This window comes from Aythya marila (genome assembly GCF_965140915.1).
Source record: "Aythya marila genome assembly, chromosome: 2".
NCBI lineage: Eukaryota > Metazoa > Chordata > Aves > Anseriformes > Anatidae > Aythya > Aythya marila.
This window is the reverse complement of record NC_139043.1, coordinates 15,674,234-15,691,702: the sequence shown is the minus strand read 5'-3', so window position 1 is coordinate 15,691,702 and position 17,469 is coordinate 15,674,234. Positions and strand designations below refer to the sequence as shown.

The following is a 17,469-nucleotide window of genomic DNA, read 5'->3' as shown; positions in this document are numbered from 1 at the left end:
GAGGTAATGAATTAATGAATTCAATGAATCAATGAATTTATTCCCTTTTGAACACCGCTGCCGATGCAAAGCCCGGCCAAGCACCCGCCAAAAAGTCTGAGAGGCTCCACAGCCACCTCCAGCGCGGTGCTACCAGCTGCAAGGCATATGCTCCCAATGACCCCACGCATGCAGAGAAGTCCAAGTTCCCTTTCCGAACATTATCAGGGGCTGCTGGTGGTACGAGCTACTCGAAGAGAGGCCACAGGGACGGAGGGCTTGCTGCTGGGGGCACCTGGGAGTCCTCCACACCCAGTCTTCTGCATTGGGGAATGCCGAGAATTTGGTCTCTGCTGCTCTCCTTACTTGCTAGAGGTATTTATCAAAACTTCCCCCAGTTTCTCAGGTAGAAAAGACGTAGTAGATTTAGCTTGATTCAGTAATATCAACGTGCCTGGTATACACGGGCATGACTGACTCCACAATGATCTTTACCTTTAAAGTATCTACAATACAGATCTGCTGCACCATGCTGTGTGGCCCTCAACACACCCTTTTTTTCCCCCTAGATAGCTATCACCCTCTTACTTTTCAAAGATAAACTAAATACAGCCTTATACAGCAGTCTCATCCATATGTATTACATTTTTCTTCACATCCCTCCTCCCCCCGTTACATTGCCTAGTCGATTGATACCCTCTGCATTTTCAACTTGCAGAACAAGACTAAAAGCAGTTAAAATTGCACTCTTCCCAGTCCCACTTCACTTGCCCCTTCTCCCCTAGGAAGGATTGGTTGAAAAAGGGCTACAAACATGGTGAAGGGCCTAGAGGGGAAGATGTATGATGGGCGGCTGAGGTTACTTGACTTGTTCAGCTGGGAAAAGAGGGAGCTGAGGGGAGACCTCATCACAGTCTACAGCTTCCTCATGAGGGGGAGCAGAGGGACAGGCACCGATCTGTTCTCTTTAGTGACTGGTGATAGGACCCACAGGAATGGTGTAAAGCTGAGGCAGGGGAGGTTTAGGCTGGACATCAGGAAGAGGTTCTTCACCAAGAGGGTGCTCGCACACTGAAACAGGCTCCCCAGGGAGTCCCCAGTCACTGCACCAAGCCTGTCAGAGTTTGAGAAGTGTTTGACTTAGTCTGAAATTTTGGGTAGACCTGTGTGGTGCCAGGAGTTGGACTGGATGATCCTTATGGGACTCTCCCAACTTGGGTATGCTGTGCTGTAATTCTGGAATAAAGTGATAAAGAGAAGGGAAAGAGGGGAAGCTCAAGAAGGTGAATGAGCTCAGAACCACAAAGGCAAAAATCCCAATACATTGATCAGTCTTTATTAGTGATTTTTCAGATGTGTTTGCTGTATCCCTTGGCAGTGTGATGGACTTAAGTGATTCAAGAGAGGTTTATGTGTAGCATACCTCATATACAGTAATACATTTTGACATTTACAAAAAAAAAAATCACTATTACAGCTTCTTGGTTCATTCAAAAGGTATGCTATCCCAAGCCCCTGGCTATAACAAACTTGGACGGACTTTAGGCATGTCCCTGTCCCTCCCTCAATTTAGATTGTGTCAATGAATGCCTGAGACAGTTGCAGCTTATCAGTGTAGGTAACTGGAGGTTTATGATAATCACAATTTAAGCAAAGATAACTGGTCAGGAAACAAGTGAAATAAACAAACAGGGACAATTTGACACACTCATGTGAAGACTGAATAAATGCACGAAATTCAAAGATTTTTCTTCTCTTTATTTAAACACAAATACATTTACAGCATGCAGGTAAGTTAAAACTATATGGCGTCTCCCCCAAACCAATTGTTTTAAATGCATCTTAAGTGTACTGAAGTTAAATCATATTCCACAGGTAGACTTGTCCTCTCATGTCAAATTTAGAATTACACACAGTAGTGAGTCAGCATTTAAGTTATGTAAATAATTTAGTTGTTCACCAGAAATAAATATTATTTCACCGAGTTCCTATCCTAAACCATCTTTTAAAAAAATATGATCTAGAGGAACATAAAAGAACCAAAGACTGCAAGTTGAAACAGCAGTGTTGAACATTCCCTGTATAGACTGAATATTAATTTACAAAAAACAGTAATTGTCCTGTCCAGCTGACCTACGACAGCCAAACCAGAAAACAGAGTATATATTTTATTTATTTAACACTTTAAGAGGCAGTTCTTCGTAAACTTCATAAAATATTTAAAATAAAAAAGTTTAAATATAAAAAGGTACACTGAGCTACAGGCTATCATTTCTTTATTTTAAACAGGAATTTTCAGCACCAAAACCCACGATAATTACCTATGGGAATGAAACCCCCATTCACAGGCATGAGAAAAAAATCCTGCTTCATATGAATGCATTTTAAAGAAAGTGGGGTTTTGCTTTTGATTGCAAATTAACAAATCAAGGCCTGAAAACCTGCAGTTAACAATGAGGAAGATAACAGACAGTGTTGTTTCCATTATGAGAAATTTCAACTGAAAGGAGTTTGCTGTTCCTTTTCTTTCTGCAGAGTGCTGTCTTTAGACATGCTCTGAAACAACTGCAAGTTTGGAGTGTTTGGCAGTCTTAAAAGCTGAAAACTCCCAAATAGTGAGATTTCTGACTGATACACTCAACCATTAAAAATCAAACTATTAAAAATTCAGTCTACTGTAGATATAGAAAACAAGTGGTTCAAGGTCTAAAATCTGACTACACTCCATCATAATATAAATACTTGTCTATTTATAATATAAAAGTTGAAAGTGATTTGCTGCCTGAACAGTTATAGAATCTCTACTGTTTCCAAAATAACTGATGAGTACCCATCAAAAAATTCAAACTAACACACAAAGTGGTATTAACAGGGCCTGGAAAGCTATCTAAATTCTTTCAGCAACATTAAGTTCCTTCTTTCTCAAAGACCTGGAAACTAGTTTCTATGCAGAAGGAGGCTAAAAATTGTAGTGGCTAAACCCTAATAAATAAGTTAGGCAAATTATACTAGAAAAAACTTAAAACCCAGATTCTGCTCAGTGGAAGTATTGGAGCTCAAAAACAAAAAAAAAAAACATTTCATTTCATTAGCCACTTTAGAGGACTTTATTGCAAAGAGAAGAAAAATATTCAACAACTACTACTTTGGACATTTCATATACCTACTTACAAACGGATTACAAATACAATTCACTATAGTGCTTTATTTATTTTTATTTTAAACACACCTCTGGGATTTCCAGATCCATAGTTTTAAAAAGCTGTATCCTTTATCAGGTATCTGAAATTGTTGCTGAAATTAATTTTAATTGAAAGTTAAAACTTTAGCCGAAAATTCCAGTACTGTGTATGCAGTGGAATATCAAATTAAATTTTAGATTGTGCTCATTTCACTATTTTACAACAGCGAAAGTGAACCATCACAGGTATAGACAAAATGGATAAACAGGCTCATCAGAATGAAGCAGAATGTTTTCACTCTACCAGACTATACTGTGTGTAGAATCAGGAACAGGACAGATGAGATAATCCATTGCCAGAGTCTTTTGTAAACTTCAGTTTACTCTTATTACTGTACAATATTTAACTCTAAATAACCCGATAAACGGGCATTTAATCAGATAACAGTTACACAGCCTTGTTCATATTGAACTCTTTAGTTCTGTGGTGCAGCGCTTGCAGTGCCTCATGGCAGTTGTCGTAAGCACACTTCAGTATTCTTACACTGTACAAAGAAATTTAGTTCCAATGCTCTATGTAGCATTCCAAAAGAAAACCATACTGTAATGTAGAGTGCTGTTCTAATTCAGTGGGACATGTAGTGTTATGTGATGTGATAAAAATGAAAATATACTTAAACACTGTTGCACATTCCCTAAGACAATAAAATGTACACAAAATTAAGCTAGAAAAATTGAACTAAGATTTTCTTAATGTACATTCAGCTTGGCACAGTGCAGACTAAATTTAAGACATGAAAGACAAACCGTGTAATGAGCAGAGCTACACTTTAACTAACATGTCATTTTTCAAGACGCCAAAATTGCACTCTAGTTTGTTTTTTTTTTTTTGGGGGGGGGGGGGGTATGGGCAGGGGTTAGGAAATCAGTTAGCAGAATTTGTAGAAGGGGAAAAGAGCTGTACAGGCCAGGTATAATTTATACATTTTCAAAAAATAATCCTACAGTCCCCAAAGGGAGAGATTATTGTCATGGAATGACTCCCTCTATATGATATCCAAGCCTTCTTACGCTGCATTTACCATTCAGCAACTGCAAATGAGAGAAATAAAGAAGTTAAGTGTTTGTACCTCATAAACCAAAAAAGCCAAGCTATTTATATTTACAGTAGATCACATTCATTATTTACATAGCTTTTAAGAGCTCAGTTCTTAAACCACTTAGATAAATGCTAACACAACATCTGCTTTAGAATAAGAAATTATGCAATGCTGGAAGCATTTAAGCAATGCTGGCTGTTACCAATACAAATTTACACCAAGATAAGCTGACTAATGCAATCAAGACCGGATACCCAAAGCAGTGAACATTATAATCAAGCCAATTATAACCCATCTCCATTTCCCACAACATTGCTGCTTTTGCAGGGAAGGGAGAAAACTGCCTGGGTACCACGTACCCACCTAACAGCTGCTTCAAACTATTGCCTTGGCTCTTTGGGAAAATGAGGTGGGAATGAAGAGATCATTTGGCATTAATTACACTAAAGACGTTTGATCTATGTAAGGAAATAACAGCTGACTTTTTTTTTTTTTTTTTTTTTTACATTTCCAGAATAATTAGTTAAATGGTGGTCTCTAAACGTTAAACAGCACACCATGTTTCTACTGCATCAAAACTTATACCCTAACCAGAAACTCTGATGCTTAGTATCTGTATTAATCCTCAGAAAAAACTGTAATAGACAGTACTACAGAGAAAAATGCTACTGGTTACCTAAGTATTCCCAAACTCAACAGATATCTATATTTAATAGCAAAATGAAGCTTAAAAAAGTTCTTTTCCCCATACGTTCGTAAGGCAGAGGTTCCTCCAAAACCAAAATAGGAGGGTTCAAATAAATTAAGACCATTGCTCTGCCTTTAAGTGCTAAACTCAGTTTGATTCTGCAGCAATGGGTTAATGTGCTGATGCCAAATGTAGTATGAAAGCTTTACAATTGCTTAAGGGATTCTCTAAGTATATCATGTAGTGGGATTTCTTTTATTGTTTTGCTGTTTGTTTTTAAAAGGGACTTTAGCCAATACTTAGCTATTTTTCACTCCCTGATGATTAATCTACAAATAGTCCAAAAGTCAAAGTGCGAAGTCTCCTATTTAAAATCCCAGTGACCAACAGTGATCCTTCTCCAAAGCAAAATACAAGCTCAATTTTGAGCTACATATCACTGATTATATCTACGGTAAGTACTCTTAAAGAGGTATGAGACTAAATAGACTCTTGCTGGAGTTCTAGGCAACATTATTTTAGCATGAGTTTCTACATGCTCTAGGCATCTAAAAATACATTAAGTCAATCACACCTTCATATGCCTCTGCATTGGACAGCAGAGCTAGATTGACTTCATAGTTCGAGTAGCTGCAAGATTACATTCACCTTGCCAAAGTAATAATCAAACATCCATGAATTGCCAGCTCCATGGTAATTCAAATTAAACCTTATTCAAGCTTAAAGTACGTACACAACTTCAACCTCTACTTTAAGAGTGGCTACTGAACACAACCAGGTACCCTAACTAGTTCTACAGCCTGATTTTCTTCACTAAATTGGATGGAAAACTTTGAAAAGAGATTCAGTTAATAGAAAGAAATGAATGAAAACAAGATTAATAAGCTGCTCTGGTGCACTTCAAAAAAAAGAAGGCCCAGGATTTAAGCACCACACCATGCAATCGATTATTTTAAGATTATTTTCAAACTGAAGATGCAGATAATCTTAACTAAGAATTTCTAGAAGGCATTCATATTACAACACTCAAAAGTGAAGATGATGATGGAGGATGCAATAAAGCATTACTCTTGGGTAACCAACAGACCAACTACAGTACAGATGTTAATTAAAAGCCTTGATCCTGAAAATAACTTAATATACGTAAGTACCTGACTCAATGTAATGATTTGAGATTAAAAGAGCTTATGAGATGTATTCTCCATTTTTAAAGTGCACATATTGATTCCAATTACCGTAAGTGTATTTTAATCAGGCAACATTTAAAACTTACTGGATAACGACACGAATTTTTCCATTAAATACTTCCAAACATGTGCAGACACATGAAACAGTGCACAAAGTTAGAACAAACAACATAAGAACAGGGTCTTTTTTTATTTCATTGCTGAATGCTTTTTGAAGGGGACCCTTTACAAATATTAGCAAGACAAAATAATTTGAACTCTCCAAACTCTTCTCAAACACTAGCTGCTTGCTGTGGCTGGTGATGATATCCAATTGACTGTTTTTTACATTATGTTCTACTTCATAGGAACTCAACAACCACCATTTTAGAATAAACGCCAGTTTTATAACAAAAACAACAGCATTAGTCAGGTGCATTATTCCTCTAACTATAAATTCCTGAAATAAGTTAATTTGATTACTCAAGTGATTTTATACAACAGAATGGACTGTAATAGTACTAACAAAAAGCAGTTGCACACTTAAAACAAATCCTACAAGCCAAACTTACACTTTGTCCTGCCGTCCTCCACCTCCACGCAGTGCAACTGGCTGGCTGTTTTGAGTGAATGCACCTCCCCCACGAATTGCACTTGGATGAGTTGGAGAAGCTGCTGGATGCTGGCCAGGACGGATAGGCTTAGCTGCACAAAACAAGACATGATTTACAGATATATACATATCAATTTTATCTTTCATTATTCAAATTTACTAATGCTTTATTTTGCAGTGGCCTAGAAGTAATCAAAATTGAATGTACTTTGAATTAGAGGAAAACAAGTTTAGGAGATGGTATTCCAAGAACCTGTCAGATTAGTATCAAATATAATCAGCCCTGAAAAATAGACAAGGTTTTCCTTTTATTGTCCCTACTAGCATTAAAGCTAACAAAATTTCTGATAATGGTTTTCCTCACGTGTTATCTACCCCACCTAATGTATTTCTCTTTAAGAGTTCTGTTTCTTGTCAGTATGAACTCAAATAATTCATCACCTGAAGTTTTGTGTGTTATGTTCCTATAAAGAACCATTATATCCTGCTGTTTCTCTTACACCTGCTCAATATGTCACTAGTTTATTCTGCTCTACAAGCTAGTTATTTTGCTCTACAAGCTGTTCTGCATACTGGTTACTCCACAAATAAACACTACTCCAACAAATACTTACCAGCATATATTATATAACTTACTATATTCTGGAATTCAAGTAGTTTTGACAGGAAATTCACAAGCTACATATGCTTTCACAAGAGCTAGTGCAAAACTGATTGAAAGCAATTTAACGAAACATACACAACTGCATAACTTTACAGAGTTCTGCCATGTTAAACAGAAAACATACAAACAGATATTAAACAACAGGTAGCAACTACATCTGAGAAACACTTCTCAACTTCTGCCTTGCAGCAAACTAATCTCCTGGAACATGTGTTCAACCAGACACCTACATACAGGAAGCTTTATACCTGTGGTAAACTCACTAAAGAATTCTGTTTGTTGTCTTAGAGATCACTTGACAGAAAGATAAAGCAGGAATGCATCAGTTTTTGAGCTGCCACTTGAAGAGACCAAAAAAACCCATACCAGAATCCCTCCCAAAAGGCACAAAAAACATTTTAGTCTGGAACAGCTCTTTACAAACCTACAGAATACAAGCAAAATTCAACTCCAATGCTCGTCTCAGTTACATCAGAATTTAAGGTAAGTACGTTGATTACTAAAGTCCTGATACAGGTGGATCCCATAATTACTGGTACAACAACAACAACATCGTAACAGGCACAGGTAAGTTCTTCACAGGTCACAAACCATCCTGGTCCTCAGTACTTGACAGCATAATAGCAGGTGAGAAGGAGGACCAAGAGTATGATTGCCTTCCACCACACAGTAAGAAATTCTACTAGCTATCACAGTTTAAGGAGGACTACCGAATACTACATGTTTTGGAACAAAGAACCAAGAATACCGGATTAAGGCTCTTTGGATGTTAGTTGTGGGTTTCTGTCTGCCCCCTCCCAACCTGGATGTACAGAAAGCAATACAATTTTTGTCGTTCATGAAGGCAATGGCAATCTCTCACATTGCCCTGAAACACCTACTTAGTCTTAGAAATTCTTATGAAATGATGTTACAGAGCTAAGACACACATTCAGTGTATTTTTTTCATTCTAGGAAACAGAAAACACATTCAGGACAGAATCCTAGGTAAGACTTTCCCAGCTTGTAGAAAAGTCCAGCTATAAGAAGCCAGGTCATAGAAGAGATCCATTTAATAAGAAATACAAAACAAAACACAACACAATCTGACTGCTAACCACAATGTAACTCGTGGTTGAAAATACATTGTGTTCACGCAAGTGGACACAGCTATGGTTGAAAAATGCACATGTAAGAAGATAAAAAAAAAATCAGGAGAGATAGAAGTTTTAGGAGCCAAGGGATTCTCTACTAACCAATTTGTGCAGAATGTCCTCGTCTGGCCATGTTTTTGGATCTTACAGCTTCCTTTATACGGTCTACTTCCTGCTGATACCGCTTGCGATCACGAGACGCATTCTCTTTGGCTTCCTTCAGTGCAGACTCCAGAGCTTTAACTCTTTCAGCTGTAGCCCGAAGTCGCTTCTCCAGTTTAGGAAGTTCACAGCGAAGATCTGCATTGTCACGTACCAGCTACAAAAATTGAATCTGGTATTTTCTTGGTGTCTCTCTCCATGGGGAGAACCAACCAACCAAAAACCCCCTGAACTGTACATATAAACCATATAGTAGGGCTACTATGCTATGCATACTTAAGCTTCTTGTAAGCTCAGCACTAAGATTATCATTTGAAAGCCCGTTACTGTGGAAGGACAAGCTATCCAACACAGGCACTTAAAGATTACATCCTTATTTAATTAGAGGGAAACAGGCAAGCATCCCTCAAAATTGATGTGTTAACTCTAAACACTAACTTTTGATCTTTCTTGGTTTAAATGCAACTATTTTATTATATACCCACATGCACTTAAAATGTCTATTAAATGACTATAGGAAACCTTGCATCTATTGTTTTGTATCAAGAAACACATTCAAGACATAGAAATATTTAATTACAGAACAGTTACTTTATGACCAATAGGTTTTCAGTTACTTATATAATAATGGAGCTTAAGTAGCTTATCTGTTTTTAATTAAACTTGAAATTAAGCCTCACTGTACCTGCTTGTGAACCTTTGTAAGCTGTTCAAGATTATTCTCAAGGAAAGAAATCTTCTGCTTTTGTGCAGCACTGCCTCCTGTATCATCCGAGTCAATCTCAGCACTCTGCAGTAACCAAGTCAGAGGGAGGGAGAAAAGATGCTGAGTACAAATCTTAACTTACAAGTTAAGATCAAGCCAGAAAAAAAAAGATCAATTCAAAGTTCAGTTTTAAACTGAAATTTACACAACAGCCCCAGAGACACCAAGTTTCCTTACAGTATCACTTTACCTTTTTCACTCTGGTGGCCAGATCTTGAACAAACAGCTTCCGAAGATTGTGAAGAGTCTGAAGCTCTTTAGCCTACAGTTAAGGAGGAGGGAAAAGACAAAAATTATTTCTGAAGGAAAAAAGTAAGTATTGACACTTACTTTGGAAAGTATTCTGACTAACTTACCACAGTCTCTTCCAAACCCTTTAAATCTTGCCTCGCCTGTTCCCGCCTGTCCTGCATAACCCTAAAAGAGAATACATTCAACCTGAAGCATCTGAGCAAAACTGGAAATGTTTTAGAAGACTAGAGAGTGGTAAACACTATACATATAAATTGAAAAATGTCTGTCTTTCAGCTGAAGTCCTCAGTTAAGGACATCACCAATGGATGACAACACTCAAAACCACATGAAGTGGGGGAGAAAAAGTTGCAAGAAGAAAAGAGGGAGTACTTTTAACACTGAAGGAATACAAACACGTACTTTCAGCTGCAGAAATTATGAATTTCTAAAACAGGTAAAGGTAGATTTTCAGAATCAGGTTCAGCAATGTTTGGGAAAAATCTTATCCTGTAAAATGCTCTTAGTTTTGACCAGCTACGAAAGTGTAAATTAGTACCAACTGATGGCTTTAGGATTTTTTTTTTTGTTCCACCACCTTATCCCTACTACATTTGCCAAACTTTGCATCATAAGCAGTGGAATCTCCATTTCCAGGAATATAGCCTAATGACACCACTTTTCAGAGCTGCTGTCTTCCTATTTAACATGAAAGCACTGACTGCACCACTAATGTTCTCTCAGAATTATATTGCAGTGCATGCCTTACTCTGACAGGACACAATGAAGGGATTTGGACTTTTCTTTTTCTGAATCCAAGTCAGAAAAAGAAGGCCATGGAGTAGATGAAAACGAACCACTCCCAGTAAGTGGCCAGAATATTTGAGCTTCTTTTTCTCTTGAAAATTCTCCTCATACAGTTACATTATTAGACCACAGTTAAATGATTAAACATCTGAGGCAATAAAATATTCTGAAGAATGTCATCATCCATTTTCCAGTGAGGTCTGGAAAAAGTCTTTTGCCATGCACATTTATGATATACAATGGAAAATATCTGGACTGAAGGGAGAGAATTTTAATGCTTCTTATGGGTCTTTGGAAGAGCAAAGTTTCTAACACAGCAAGTGTCTTTAAGGGATTAATGATACACACACACACACATATATATGAAGACATATTTTAGCCTGCAAAACGAAATGAGAACCACAAGTGCGTTTGTCATATCTCGTAAGACAAGAAAAATCTACTGTAAATGACACTGAGTGGCATATGAATAAACGAGAATAAGATTGATTCACAAGACCAAAGCGCTATTAAAATTTAAATCACTTAATCCAACGTTGTATTTCATAGTAAGGATACTGAAATGAATGTGTTATGATTGGTTACTTGTACAGACCAATCAAGCCTGATTACGTGAATTTTATGATTAAAAACCTGAAATTTGGTTGGTGCTTCTAAAGAAAAAGTATGTACTTTTGAAAGAGTTAAGAATACCTAACTTAAAGACAAGTTTATACCAGAAATGGGGGTGCTAGTGATAGTCTAGATAGTCTAGTAAAATTTATAGATTATGGTGAAATTTCTTTAAGTTCATAACTGCTTTTCAGCTTAACCTGTGGAAGCTTACTCACAAGTGGAATTCAATTTTAAGTTTTGCATTAACATTTCAGCGTCTATTTCAAAAAATACACTATTTGGTTACTTCATGAAGTATACAACTGTTGAATCTCAACAACAGGCCAGTTAGAACCAGCTGACTAGATAAGTTGCATAGAACCAAGAAGAAAATGGGAACTGTTGTAAAGTCAAGGTAAGCCTATTCTAGTCCTAGAGCATGCAAAACTTAGCTATAAAAATGAAAACGTTAACTGCTCCAACTTGTAGCATTGAGATTTGATTTGGCCTTTGTATATCTTTCATTAATTTTGTTCCACTTTTATACACTAAGGCAGTGAAAAATGACTTCATCATATCAGGTCGTTTGTTTTAAAAATAAAAGTGTGCAGGAACACTTATTTTATGCACAATTATCACTTACGTAAGCTCATGGAGTTTTCTACTCTTTTCCTGATCAGTTGCTTTCAACTTCTCATGTTCAACTCTAAGACGTTCTTGTTCAAGCATCATCTTCTGATTTTGGCTGAAGACAAAAGTAAATGTTAGGTGTAATTTTAAAAGGACTGGAAAGAATAGGGAACAGACCTGCACATCTCTGTGATATCCAACAAAATTAAATCTAAAGCAGAAGAGATCTTTGCCTTCTCCCTGTCACCAGAAACATCAAACAGAAGCCCATTAAGCTGCAATCCAGATCAAATTATCAACACTCAGTAACTAAGGCTTCTGATATGTTGTAATGGGTCAGTTGATTGAAACAAACCACATGCAGTAAAGCAACACTAATTAGATACTGCTGGAGAAAACCTTTGCCATTTCCTTCCCACCCTACCACACTTCTGTACTTGCACAGTTCAGCCATTTGGCAGTACCAAAATGATGACAATTGCTTACTCTTGGAGTTCAGTGATAAGTTTCTCCTTTGCATCAACTTCATCTCTCAGGCTACTGATTTGTTTCTGATGTGTCTCACGATGGCTCTGAATCTGCTGTTCCACAGCTTGCTATTATAAAAAACAAAAACATGTATTAAACACTTTCAGAAGTTGTTATACTTCATTTTGTTTTAAAACAACAATTACATTAACTTACCTTGACTTCATTTGCAGTCTGAACCTTATTTAAGTGCTCTTTCTCCATCTCATGGACTTTTTCTAATAGGAACAGAGGAGAAAAGACGTTTTAGTCAGGAAGCTAAGCATTTACAGGAAAGAAAGAAGTAATTCCCCTCAGCCCAACACTTCAAAATTTGGAAAAAGTTATCCACCTGTCCCCACATGTACCAGTTGAATCAGCAGCATCTTGAATTTATCCGTATCCTTAGCACTTGAAACAGCAAGTATGATTTTCTATTGACTAGTTCTAGATGTTCAGTAGCAAAATGCTATCCTGAAGCACCGCTCTTCAACCCAGACAGATGAATTTCCTATTTATTATTACATATTTAAACTTGGGTGGGGCAAGGACAGACTATAAAAAGCTATGCTTACCTTGTGCTCGGAGTTGAACTAGTTCTTCATTAAGGGAATCCACAGACTCTTCCAGCTGTCTCTTCTTCTGTTCCACATTCTGAAGATACTCAGTCAACGACTTGATCTTGGCCTCATGCTTGTAGGAAAGAAAAATTCATTTACTTCAGAACTAGGTACCATGGAATTACTTCTGCATAAACACTATACTTATTTTTAAACAAGTATCCTGATCTCAAAACAAAAATGGTGCCAACTAAACTTTCTAAGAAGAATGACTACTTGAGTAGATCTGTAATTTAAGACAACGTCTTACATTCATGCCATTCAATGAAAGAAAGTAAATTTTCTACTGGGAGAATAAATGTTTTTGCACATTAAATGCTATCAGAGGAAAGTGATTCACTGCATTTAGAAAACAGTACTGTACACATCTGATATAAAAGATGACCATCTGTATGGTCAATATAGAGAAAATAATAATACCAAAATATAGCCCATCAGGCATTAGAAGCAAGATTCATCTGCTATGCAAACCTACTGAAGTATCATGGTGCTAATTCTACCTCTCCCACTTTCAACTTGCTGCATTAGGGCAGAGTACAAGACAGTGCTTTCCTGTAAGATTTGTATTTGTAAGGGATCCTGTGACAGAGTACAAACACACTGTAGTATGTAATACAATTGCTGCAAAAGCATTATCAGGCTGCAGACATATTGCAGAAATTCTGACATCCTGTCACACATTACTCAGAAGGACCCAAACTGGAGAGAGTATTCAGGACACAGCCAAGTCCTGTGGCTGTTCAAACGCAACTTACTTTGTCAGGTGTCAAAAAAGTTACTGCAACTTCCCCCCATTAGAGGTTAATGGGACTCAAAAGAGCATTTAGGAAGAACACAAGAAATATTTACCTGTGAAATACGAAGCTGACAGGCAGCTAACTCCTTTTCATTTTCTTCCATTTTCTTATTGCTTTCAGCTTGTGTGCCTTCTAACTGTTTGCATCGTTTTACCATTGTTTTTACTTCTGATTTCATTTTGCTAATGTACAGTCTTGCAACTGTGAATTCTTCATCTATCATGCCAGTTCCCTCAGGCTGCTGAAAATTGTGCAATCACATTTAGAAAGCTTAGATACAGAAACAGAATTAAAGATGAGGTGGAACAACTTAGTGCCTAGCATCCCTGCCCTCACCCCAGCAGGTAATCAGAACACTTGGGCACCAAAACATAACTTCATATTACCTAATATTATTCTGAATTTATAATTTATAATTCTGAACTTAAATGAATAACCTGAAAGTACAGCACGCTTAAAAGGTTACCTTCAACACCCCACCCCTTACAAGCTTAACACTTACAGACGTGACTCAGCCAGTTATACTTGTACCTGCAACTTACTACCAGTAAGTTACTTTCAAGAGTTTGTTATAGCAGTCATTTACTATATGTTGTGTTGTTCCCCTCCCCCTGTCCAAATGCTTTTGTTTACACAAAGATAGTGAGTTGCATACAACACTGCTTATGTTCCTGTCCTACAGTCATCTTCTCAATTTATCTTTTATTTCAGTTCCATGTTCCATTTTTAACATAACTAGCATCTTGATTGCCACTGCAAGTCTAAGATGATGCAGTTGAAACTGTCATGTGAAATGGTTCTAATAACAGTATGAATGAAAACACTACTTCAGAAACCATACCTGCTCTATCTTGTCTGTGCACAATCAATTTCTGTTTGGGACTTAGTAAGTCACAGGAGAAGCAAGGGATGACCATGTGCCCAAATTACTAATGCGTATGAGGGTTACTATGGTAGTTATTTTTACTGTAGTAAGAAAACTGACCCTACCTACCCATGATGTACGTGTGTCTGTGTGTGGTATTAAAAGCTTCATCAACTAAACCTTACCTTGACATCATTATTTCCTACTGCAATTCCTATTTCCGCAAGATCTTTTAGTAAGGAGGCCATCATCTCTGTTGCTCGTTTCTTCTGATGGTTTGTCATTTCTTTCAGTTTTTGAAGCTCTGCATCTATACTGGCTAAAGTGACCTACAGTAAAAGCAGTTGTATTTTAGTAAACAACGCACATTTTTTAAAACTAGTTTCATATTATTTAAAATAGCAATATATAGTTGCTACATTAAAACAAGTACTGAAGTATCACATTGTTTTCCAAAAAAGCATGTTTCAAAAAAAATTCAACTTAAGTAAATATTCCACATAGTAAATACGTAGAAATTCTACAATTACGCTATTTCTTCTGAAAGAAAAGTTAAGTACTGGGGGCAGAGGCCTTCAGCTCACAAAATGTGATCTCACAACTCAGCAACAAAATTTATGTCAACTTTGTTAAGCAGTATTCAGAATTATATATGGTTAAACGTTGCAGAGGATTGCATTTATAAGAAAAAAGGTACATGGACAACAAGTCAAACACTTTTTGCTATATTTGTAGAGCTCTTAACTCTCTCCTGCTTGAATATTAAAATGGACACTCAGAATTAGGTGTCATATAAGCGCTGCAGTTACTTGACAGGAGACTTAGAGTTGGTTTGAGCTGCTGTGGTTGTAGTAGTGGCAGCTAAAGCAGCTTGCACATTCAGAAGTTGGTGGCTCTTTGATCAGTTTTAAAAAAACACCTGAAGTTTTACAGCAGGAAAGTTCCAACTACTGATACAAAAGGATAGTTACTGCTTGGGTTAGCTGTGACAGACTGAGAACATTGAAGTATCTTTACTTCTATATCCATCTCTCAGTTCTGTCAACTTGCATCAGCATCAAAACTGTGCAATAATCTTGGAACATTATAGAGAAGACTAGCACAGTTACCATGGATAGTTTCAGTAGACCTGTAAAGATTAGGTGGTGTGAAATGAACTATCAGAGCCAAGATGGAGAAGATGTAAACAGACTTTGACACAAGAACAAACCTTTTGGGCCACATCAGTCAGGAAAGAATTCTCAGAGGTTTATACAAGGGAAATAAGGGGGAGAAAGAAAGCCATATAAAAAATTTATCAGTCACTTAGGTCATCAAATGAGTTTTCTGGTATTAAACAGGATTTAGAATTAAACTCACTTTCCCTTGTGAAAACCTTTAAATGACTCCAAGCAAGAAACAGCTTGGAGATACAAGGCAAGAGTTTATTGAAGACTCAACAATTTTTTGACCCATTTTCCTACCGATTTTTGATTGAGTTCATCACTAAGCAGTTCATACTCCTTTGCCTTATCTTCTACTTCCTGAGACTTCTGATCATAATTGACAGCTAATTCTTCAAGGGCTTGTAGCACCTCTTTCACTTCCTCTTTAGAGGCATCATTTTCAGCCTGAAGGCGATTCAACTCTGCTTGCAGGTTGTCTTGGTCCCTTCTGGTTGATGCTAAAAGCTACAATGTTGGTAGAGATTTATTTAAAACATGTCACCACCACCAAGAATTCTGCATTAACAAGTGAAATCTTAGTAATGCTTTCAACTGCTGTAACTGTCTATATCTATATTTTTATGATGCCTAGCATAACAAAACAAGGACACTGAGGACAGATAAAAACGAGGTACATTTATATAGAATTCTTCAGCTTCTGAAGTCTGCAAAATGGAAATGATTAAGGATGAAAGCACTTAAGACCAGCAACTGCAAATGTGCACGGAAAACTGCAAAAAGGTCACCAAACACTACTCGAGTCTGAAATTGTCAACAGGCTAGGGATTAAACTTTCAGCACTTTAACACTGTTAGCTGCTGAAGAATAGCTAGAACAAAACAATGAGTTGATAAAAGATGCAGGTTTATTTAAGTTAAGAGCAAATAACAGCTCCAACTTCCTGAGACCTCAATCCATTTCCTTCTTGCCCTATACACCAAGATTTTTTTTCACTTTATTTTTTAGACTTTGTAAACATAGAATTATTTGCTCTGATATCTTGGCTAAATGAAATTGCCAGGTATTTTCTGATATATAATTAAGTTATATCACTGACAGCATGCACATACAAATGGTTCAAATATTCTAGCAAGTGCAGCCTGAAGTAGCACTTAAATACTTCTCTTTTTATTAGGGACAATCAAATTCCACGCATACCCCCACCCACCATCTGTCAGTACAGCAATATTGACAAGAGTAAACCATAAAACATATTTCTTACAGTAAACCAAGGTTTCTTTAGTTTTGACAAACTGCTAGCTTTGTAAGAAGGAAACAAGAGACTGTCTTTGTTTAAAGATTTCGGTTCCTTCTGCCTTCATGGATACTCAAACCTTGAGTAAACTGACTCAAATGTAGCCAGAAGCACAGCACAAGCAGGGAGAATGAATAAGCACAGCATTTCAAGTCTGACTTAAAAAAACTATTGTACAGTAATAATCAACCATTTTACTCCCTAGTCATAAACTACAGCCCATTCAGAACATCTCCAAAAGAAAAGTCAATGAAAAGCAGTACAAAGACACAAAAGCAAAAAACTCACCTCTTCCTGATCCAACATTTGTGTTTTTAGTTTTTCTACTAGCTGGCTCTGCTGATTAATTTCTTCATCCTGCAGTTGAATTAAGACTGTGTTCAATACATTGACAAATACCACTGAGAAATAATAATCTAAGAGAAGGCAGCATCAGGCATCTAACCTTTCTATGTTCTGAGACAATTAGACAACTCAAAGCAATAAACAAATATTTTTGAATCACA

General features: G+C 36.9%; 1 protein-coding gene across 2 annotated transcripts in view; it reads right to left on the bottom strand.

Annotated features, from left to right (window-relative positions):
• Positions 1-1,722: 1,722 nt before the first annotated feature.
• Positions 1,723-17,469, bottom strand: part of KIF5B (kinesin family member 5B) — a 34,619-nt gene continuing 18,872 nt past the window's right edge. Inside the window, exons 13-26 of one of the 2 annotated variants that reach the window (XM_082753239.1) lie at positions 17,252-17,320; positions 15,967-16,173; positions 14,689-14,832; positions 13,691-13,876; positions 12,797-12,914; positions 12,399-12,460; positions 12,201-12,310; positions 11,728-11,829; positions 9,809-9,869; positions 9,643-9,714; positions 9,372-9,476; positions 8,627-8,843; positions 6,687-6,819; positions 1,723-4,252 (exon numbers count right to left, since the gene is read on the bottom strand). In XM_082753239.1, coding sequence (XP_082609365.1) covers positions 4,246-4,252; positions 6,687-6,819; positions 8,627-8,843; positions 9,372-9,476; positions 9,643-9,714; positions 9,809-9,869; positions 11,728-11,829; positions 12,201-12,310; positions 12,399-12,460; positions 12,797-12,914; positions 13,691-13,876; positions 14,689-14,832; positions 15,967-16,173; positions 17,252-17,320 — 1,593 coding nt within the window. In that variant the 3' untranslated portion in view covers positions 1,723-4,245. Of the gene's footprint in view, positions 4,253-6,686; positions 6,820-8,626; positions 8,844-9,371; positions 9,477-9,642; positions 9,715-9,808; positions 9,870-11,727; positions 11,830-12,200; positions 12,311-12,398; positions 12,461-12,796; positions 12,915-13,690; positions 13,880-14,688; positions 14,833-15,966; positions 16,174-17,251; positions 17,321-17,469 lie in introns of both variants that reach the window. The other variant, XM_082753238.1, reaches the window with a different exon arrangement.